We start from the raw sequence: 8,868 nt of genomic DNA on the forward strand, positions 1-8,868 counted from the left end.
AAACCAGCCAGCCACATTCAAACCTCCAGGACCTTTTTAAATAAACGGGAATTTAGCAGAAGGCAGTTCTTCGGAAAGCAGTGTCCGGCCCTGCGCACAGCGAGCGGTCCGGCCTTCCCAGGAAGAGCCCAGTTCCAGGGAAAGGAGTCATCTTTAATGCCGGAATCTGCACCATCATGAGCTCCTCCCTGACCCGCGAAAATTACCTCGACAACAAAGTCCAGGACCCAGCAACATTAGCCACTACGCTACAGGCACCTTAGCCGCTAGGCTACAGGCCCCTTAGCCACTTGGCCACTTGGCAAACACGCAAAGACGATATGGTACTGGGCCACGTTTTTCCCACTTGACATTTGGCTGGACATTCCCATCACTCATAAGTCACGTGCATAAGTAAAATCCATCTATTCAGAATACAATACGAGACAATATTGTATAATATAACTTTTCTCCGGAGTGGGATTGTGTTTGTACACGTGTACTGGCTGGGTGCTTGGATCATCCAACAAAATAACTTCCCTTGGGTTAGAAATCGCGTGCTTCCTATCGCCGGGAAATTCCCGTTCATGCGGAGTTCCCCTGGGCTGTGTGGGTACTCCGATCAGCAGGAATAGGCCAGTTAGTTTTCAAACACACATTTACTCACGAGTACTGACTGGACAATCACTGTGTTTTATCCTGAAAATAAATGGTGTGCCCCTGGCAGTGCGCCTGCCTGCCTGCCTGCCTGCCTGCGTGCGTGCGTGCGTGTGTGTGTGCATAACCTGCACAGCCATTGGGCCCTCGAGCAAGGCCCTTAACCCTGGGGAGGATTGTCTTCTGCTTAGTCTAATCAACTGTACGTCGCTCTGGATAAGAGTGTCAAATGCCATTAATGTAGAGTGTGTGTGTGTGTGTGTGTGTGTATGTGTGTATGTGTGTGTGTGCGTGTGTGTGTATGTGTGTATGTGTGTGTGTGTGTGTGCGTGTGTGCGCGACACAATGCCACGGGAGGTCTGTGCCTGTCAGTGTCTGGCTCACCTGCCTGTGAGAGAGAGCAGGAATGCGTGTGTGTGTGTGTGTGTGTGTGTGTGTGTGTGTGTGTGTGTGTGTGTGTGTGTGTGTGAGTGTGAGAGAGAAAGTGTGTGTATGAGATTGTGTCTCTGTGTGTGTGTGTGTGTGTGTGTGTGTGTGTATGCGTGTCTGTACTCTCCTCAAGATTCCAGTTGATTTGTGACATTTTCAAAAGGCAGGAACTTTAGGAACTGGTGCAGTCCACACTGTAAACAAAATGACACTAATTTGTCTGCAGGCAGTTAGCATTGTAGCTAAGGATCCATCGATTATACTTCGCAAGGTCACAGTTCCTCCGCGAGGATAGATCCCAGGATGTCTTTCGTTATCTCTTATCAAGTTATTTAATTTAGCAGCGAAGAGATCTTCCAATCGGGTGCTACAGGTTGCAACAAACGAGCGAGCTACTGCTTACGGGTAGTCGACTAGCATGCTACCCAGCACTAACTAAGCTAGCGGAGCTAAATGAGTCTGTAACCTTCGCGTACACTGGTGCCAGTGTTGTGACGGGGTATACTTCATACGTACACACATAGTTGGCTTGCGAAGCAAATTCGCGAGCTAGATGCATATCCTCGATACATGACATTCATGTTCACAAGGGTTGTCAAATGAATCTCAAATTACTTGCACGATGTTGCTATAGCTACACAGTGATGAAAAGAGCCAGGTTGCATGCTATTTTATTGGAACTAGCTAACTACAGTAGCATTGGCTATCCGTCTATATGACCTGCACAGCACGCTGTCATGCAGTTAAGCTGCGAGAGGGAACGGTGTGCAATTTAATTCCCGTGTTTCTATTCTGCCGCTATTCCCTGTTATCTTACCCTCTCCTTCGGTCTCCTGTCCGGAAAAGTCTGTCTGACATTCGGGTGAAGACCCCGGCCAGCGCTGGTGCATACACCGAGGAGAGCAGCCTTCTCCATGACATGGGAGCAGCCATTTCTACGGAGGACTTTGAATAGCCAAGCTTTATTGCAAGATGAATCAGACGTACACAGCGTAGGCTTCCAAACTTCGCCTTTATCATTTTAATTTTAGGTAACTTCATACGAATAACGAGGCACAAAATGGGAAGCTAAAATACATTTACATTTCTGCCTTATCCTTACGGTATCGAATTAACGGTATGTTTTGAATGCTAAAATCCACAATTAACATTCTTTGTCCTTGTGGACACCGACTTAGGCTATTGACGCAGTGAATGCCGTGAGAAGCTATTGTTGCTGTTTGTTCGGAAGTCAAGTCAAATTCAAAATGCTAAAATCTAAACTAAAGCCATGGTAGATCGGCAGGGAGGCACGAGGGAATAATGTTCGTCTACCTACGTCTTGATAATGACACTGTACAGCATCTGTGCGATACGGTTCAATGGTGTCACTCCAGCGCGACCTCTATCGGATACAGTGGAATGACACTCCAGGGTATCTGCTTAAAATATTTTTAATTTTATAATTATAATAATTTTTATCATTATTTCGTAAGACAATCTAAAACAAACGCTGGCTGTTTCTGATCGCAACATGAAACCAAAGAGGGAAGCAGAAACAAATCACTTTCTTATTATTATTATTATTATTATTATTATTAGTAGTAGTAGTAGTAGTGGTAGTAGTGGTAGTAGGAGAAGCAGCAGCATAGATTTATGAAGTATTAGTCGATCTGCAGCAATTATGATTAAAATTTCACAACATAAACAGCGCTGTGTACGCAGAGTGCTGGTTGAGCTTTATTTTTCTATATTCTTCCTGCAAAGCTTTAACTTTTTCACCTCGCACGAGCGTGGGGGAAGGGAGGACTTCTCTATGAGTACCAGGAATCGCACCGTAAAAAAAAAAAAAAAATGAAAAGGTCATGATGATTGTGTAGGGCAGGCTGCCAAGACTGTGGTGTGTGTGTGTGTGTGTATGTGTGTGTGTGTGTCTGTGTCAGAGAGAGAGAGATTTGTAAGGTGCGTTCTCTCTCTCGCTCTCTCCCTCTCTCCCCCTTTTACCAGAAGCGTTATAGCACCATTTCTCCCTCTTTTACTGGAAAGAACCTCGAAGGAGGGGGGGAGGGGGTGGAGTCTTTACACATATGAGGTGCTGCCGGCTCTGCGACAGAGGCATTCTTATCATTGACTGGAGCCCGCTGCCTCAAGTCAACACGAAGCATGAACTGCCTGGCAGCGCTAATAGGATTCCAGGCACTCGCGACCCCATCGTCCTTTGCGCAGGGGACGGAGAGACTGAAACAGCGGCAGTTAAAGGCATAAGGCTTCAGTTATACCATCTGCGACCAGGAGAGAGAGGGTCATTGGGGATTGTAACAAGGGACAAGCAAAGAAAAGTTGCATATCGGGAAAAGACCATCGTCGAGGTAATTATCTCTCTGTGATCCGTGTGCAGACGGCTGCACGGTAAGCTTCTACATTTTGCCTGTCCGCAGGTGAGAAAACAAGCTTACGCGTAATTCTGAATTTTGTGCATTCTTCAACGCTTGCGTATAGACTTTTTTTTATCGCTGAAAACCGCACAGATAAAGACGGGGGAAACTCGTATTCACAGCGCGGGACGGATGCTGCTCCACGCAAGTTCAGTGTCGAGGTTCAGCCGAGTTCACCTCCATTCATCGTCTGCTTCGCCGAGCCTGGATGACTGTGTCCTAACTGTGAATAATAGGCATTAGGTTACTGGTAGCTGCTAGAACAGGCTGAGGGGAAACAGGATAACACCCCCCCCCCCCCCCCCCCTCACACACACACACACACACACACACACACACACACCCTCTCTCTCTCTCTCTCTCTCTCTCTCTCTCTCTCTCTCTCTCTCTCACGCAATCCCATTCACTGCGGGTGGATAATTAAGTATTAACAGCGACACGGGAGAGCGCACAATTAAACCATCGCCGACATTCAACTGGGCGACATTCACAATCTCTTTCTAAAGGCACCGCAGATCCGAATTCACTCGATTCTCTGTGTATCTGATTTTTTTTCATATAAACTTGCTCTTTGATGTATATTCATTTATTTGTTTTCTGCATTAGTGTGGCAGTAGAAATTAGCAAATTTGAGATTTCTGAACATTAATTTTTCTATGCCTACGTAGTAAGTAATATACCGCTTTAAGGGTAAAAACTTGTTTGAGGCTGTCTGTGATTACCTGGCGAACAAGAATCAAGTGAGACTGCCAAAGTCTGTGGGAAGTTCTCCAATAATGATGTTTGGAAAAACCTACCAACCAGTTTTCTTATAAAACTACAGGACGGATGCAGGTCTAAAGGCCACAATATGAATATTGATCATTAACATTAATATTTATCATTAATATAAATATTGATCATTAACATAAATATTGCTGTGATTTCGTTTTTAACGGTTTACTTTGATATTTAGAAACATTTAATTTCATTTTTTTTCAGGAGCCTCTTACAGATGATGTGCCTTTTGCACAGTACCGTGTACATACTCTGTCTGTCTGTCTCTCTCCCTCTCTCTCTCTTTCTGTCTCTCTCTCCCTCCCCCCTCTCTCTCTCCCTCTCCCGCTCCCTCTCGCTCTCCCTCGTTCTCCCTCTCTCTTTCTCTCTTTCTCTCTCTCCCTCTCTCTCTCCCTCTCCCTCTCCTGCTCCCTCTCTCTCCCTCTCCCTCTCCTGCTCCTTCTCTCTCTCTCCCTCTCTCTCTCTCTCACGCTCGCTCTCTCTCTCCCTCTCTCTCTCTCGCTCCCTCTCTCTCCCTCTCTCTCCCTCTCTCTCTCTCTCACGCTCCCTCTCTCTCTCACGCTCGCTCTCTCTCTCCCTCTCTCTCCCTCTCTCTCTCTCTCACGCTCCCTCTCTCTCTCACGCTCGCTCTCTCTCTCCCTCTCTCTCCCTCTCCCTCTCTCTCCCTCTCCCTCTCTCTCCCTCTCTCTCTCTCTCTCTCTCTCTCTCTTTCTCACGCAATCCCATTCACTGCGGGTGGATAATTAAGTATTAACAGCGACATGGGAGAGCGCACAATTAAACCATCGCAGACATTCAACTGGGCGACATTCACAATCTCTTTCTAAAGGCACCGCAGATCCGAATTCACTCGATTCTCTGTGCATCAGATTTCTTTTCATATAAACTTGCTCTTTGATGTATATTCATTTATTTGTTTTCTGCATTTGTGTGGCAGTAGAAATTAGCAAATTTAGAAAATTTTTAATATAAATATTGATCATTAACATAAATATTGCTGTGATTTATTTTTTAACGGTTTACTTTGATATTTAAAAACATTTCATTTAATTTTTTTCAGGAGCATCTTACAGATGATGTGCCTTTTGCACAGTACCGTGTACATACTCTGTCTGTCTGTCTGTCTCTCTCCCTCTCTCTCCCTCTCTCTGTCGGTCTCTCGCTCTCTCTCTCCCTCCCCCTCTCTTTCCCTCTCTCTCTCTCTCTCCCTCCCCCCCTCTCCTCTGATGGCTAAAAGACTTCTCTCTCCTTTCCGGTCCAGGTGTCAGTGAGGTGTGCGGAGATGTTCTAGGCCGAGGGAGAGAGATCTCCTCTCCCCCCCCCCGCCAGCCCCCCCCCGTCTGCCTGGACCCCGAGTCCGGCCAGGCTGCGGGGCGGGGGCGGGGGCGGGAGCATGGGCAGGTGGCCATGGTAACGCAGAGCGGGTGTGAGGTCATGGAGAGCGGCGGTGCGACGCGCTACAGGACGTTCAGCTCGCGGCGGCAGCAGCAGCTGGTCACGGCGGCCGAGCGGAAGCTCCAGGAGAGCGGCTTCTACTGGGGGCCCCTGAGCGGGCGTGAGGCCGGGGCCCTGCTGGGGCCACAGCCGCCGGGGACCTTCCTGCTGCGCGACAGCGCCCACCAGCAGCACTTCTTCACCCTCAGCCTGCGCACCGCCACCGGCACCAAGAACCTGCGCATCGACTGCGACAGCACGGCCTTCTCCCTGCAGACCGACCCCAGCAGCCCCCACAACCCCCCGCGCTTCACCTGCCTGCTCCAACTGCTGCAGCACTACATGGCCCTGGGGCCCTCCTCCTCCTCTCCCTCCCCCTCCTCCTCCTCTCCCTCCCCCTCCTCCTCCTCTCCCTCCCCCTCCTCCTCCTCTCCCTCCCCCTCCTACTTCATCTCCTCGGGGGGGGAGAAGGTTCCTCTGGAGCTCCTGAGGCCGCTCTGCTCCTCCATGGTGTCGCTGCAGCACCTGTGCAGGAGGACGCTCAACGGGCACCTGGAGGCCTGCCGGGAGAGGGAGGGGCTTCCCCCCCCCCTGCAAGACTTCCTGCAGGAGTACGATGCGGCCATATAAGGCCTTCCTGCAAGAGTAGGACGCGCCCATATAAGGAGCCCCCCAGTAATCCAGGGAACCCCACGGATGGTCTGACTTTGGGACTTGGTCAGGAGGGGAACTGAGGAAGAAATGGGGTTTCCATGCCAATGGTCTTCGCATTGCAGGGAGGAAGGGGGCAGGGCGGGTTGAGGGACCAGATCAAATGTGGCGAGGGGATGCTGCCGTTGCCATGGTAGGCGGTCTCAGGATGGGGGATGCTGATTGGATAGGGCAGTTCAGGATGGGGGATGCTGATTGGATAGGGCAGTTCAGGAAGGGGGATGCTCATTGGATGGGGCAGTTCAGGATCGGGGATCCTGATTGGATGGGGCGGTTCAGGAAGGGGGATGCTGATTGGATGGGGCAGTTCAGGATCGGGGATCCTGATTGGATGGAGCATTCCGGATGGGGGTGGTGTGGGAGGAGCGCTGCAGGAACGTTGAGGGAACGTTGTGGGGAGGTTCCAGAATCCATCTCTGTCCTCAGTTCGTCTCTCTCTCTCACTCTCTTTCGCCATCTCTCTCCTTCTCTCTCTCTCTTTCTCTCACTCTCTCAACTATTTCTCATCTCTATCCTTCTCTCTCTCTCTTGCTCCCTCCTCCCATCCGTCTCTCCCCTCTCTTAGCTTTGGGTGCCATTTTGGCTCCTCCTGCAGGAGGTTGTTTCCTCAGCAGCAGGCTGTATTGGATGTGGGTCTGAGTGTGTTTCTCAGAGCCGGCCGGGGGCAGTGCTACCTGCCCAGCCAAAGCACCTCTTTAAGACCCACTGCATTAAGAACTACAGCCCCTGCATTACCACCTGCAACCACAGCCCCTGCGTTGCCGCTAACAACCACAGCCCCTACGTTACCGATAGCAACCACAGCCCCTACGTTACCGATAGCAACCACAGCCCCTACGTTACCGATAGCAACCACAGCCCCTACGTTACTGCTAGCAACCACAGCCCCTACGTTACCGATAGCAACCACAGCCCCTATGTTACCGCTAGCAACCACAGCCCCAGCCCCTGTGTTACCGCTAACAACCACAGCCCCTGTGTTACCACTAGCAACCACAGCCCCTGAGTTACCGCTGGCAACCACAGCCCTCATTCCTCACAATGTAACTGACGAGGAAGTCTTTAAAAAAATACAACACAAGCACTGCCTGGGCTGCGGCCTTCCCAGCAGGAAACACCCACAGCCAACTTCCAAGAACAACACAGAGCGCTTTAAAGCTTGACATCGGCTGTGAATGGAAAGGAGATTTGAGAAAGTAGGAAAATAAGGTTCAGGGGACACACTGTCCCAAATGGAGAGGGGCGACATATGATGGCTTTTGTGCGCTGCTGGATGTACGCTTTCTTTCCCCGGAGTCAGGGGAATGGCCAATAAGGTTCTCTCATTGTAATATTTGCATTTTATTATTTTTAAGTACTCTTTATGTTCTTCAAAACCAAGACAATGTTTACATATGTGATAATGAAAGAAGACAACATACTTTTGGATTTAGTTTTCTCTGTCTTTTATAAAGATGCCTTCTTAATCTTTAGCCAGGTCACTGGCCATACAAGCTTGAAAGTCTGAAGATGGAAGCATAAAAACTAACAAAGACAACTATTATAAAAGAGCAGCACATATTTATATTTATAAGAACATTTCAGTAATTTATATTAAAAAGCACTATTTTTACTGTGTCCTCTTGTGTCTTATCTTTGCCACTGTGTGTGTATTCTGCACATGGCATTTCACCTCATGACCACTCACTCACACACACACACACACACACACACACACACACACACACTCACTCACACACACACACTCACACACTCACACACACTCACACACACACACACACTTACACACTCACACACACTCACACACACACACACACACTCACACACTCACACACTCACACACACACTCACACACACACACTCACACACACACTCACTCACACACACACACTCACACTCACACACTCACACTCACACACACACACACACACACATACACACACACTCTCACACACACACACTCACACACACACACTCACACTCACACACTCACATACTCTCACACACACACACACTCGCACGCACGCACACTCACACACACTAGAACATGCACGTGCACACACACACTCACTCACAGACACACACACACACACCATGGGCGGGGCCGTTGTGTTTTTGTGCTGATGAATATGAGTGCAGTTGTGAGGTAATGTTTAACTTATTAAAAGAGGGGTTAATCCAGGCCAGCAGATAAACATTGACAAGTGTACACACCTGTTCAACTCTAACCCCTTACCCAAGAACTGGCCACAACACACATCTAACCCCTTACCCAAGAACTGGCCACAACACACAAGTTTCCATGCACACACACATACACACATACACACAGAAACACACATGCACACACACTCTCTCACACACAGACACACACATACTCACACACACACACTCTCTCACACACAGACACACACACTCACACAGACAGACACACACATATACACACACAGACACACACTCACACACA

At 49.0% G+C, this 8,868-nt stretch overlaps 2 protein-coding genes across 4 annotated transcripts in view; one reads left to right on the top strand and one right to left on the bottom strand.

Moving 5' to 3' along the window:
- The window catches only part of LOC133122926 (CDP-diacylglycerol--glycerol-3-phosphate 3-phosphatidyltransferase, mitochondrial), a 24,385-nt gene extending 22,015 nt beyond the window's left edge, over window positions 1–2,370 (bottom strand). For both annotated transcript variants that reach the window (XM_061233209.1, XM_061233210.1), the window contains exon 1: window positions 1,883–2,370. In XM_061233209.1, coding sequence (XP_061089193.1) covers window positions 1,883–2,106 — 224 coding nt within the window. In that variant the 5' untranslated portion in view covers window positions 2,107–2,370. The remainder of the gene's footprint in view (window positions 1–1,882) is intronic.
- Window positions 2,371–3,091: 721 nt separating this feature from the next.
- LOC133121672 (suppressor of cytokine signaling 3-like) lies at window positions 3,092–8,013 on the top strand. Of its 2 annotated transcripts, none has more exons than XM_061231036.1 (2): window positions 3,092–3,413; window positions 5,494–8,013. In XM_061231036.1, the coding sequence occupies exon 2, from the start codon at window positions 5,664–5,666 to the stop codon at window positions 6,318–6,320; it is 657 nt and encodes a 218-aa protein (XP_061087020.1). In that variant the 5' UTR covers window positions 3,092–3,413; window positions 5,494–5,663; the 3' UTR covers window positions 6,321–8,013. The 2 variants fall into 2 exon arrangements, with proteins under 2 accessions (XP_061087020.1, XP_061087019.1); XM_061231035.1 differs by having other exon boundaries at window positions 5,518–8,013.
- Window positions 8,014–8,868: the final 855 nt, after the last annotated feature.

Source organism: Conger conger, chromosome 2 (genome assembly GCF_963514075.1).
Source record: "Conger conger chromosome 2, fConCon1.1, whole genome shotgun sequence".
Lineage (NCBI taxonomy): Eukaryota > Metazoa > Chordata > Actinopteri > Anguilliformes > Congridae > Conger > Conger conger.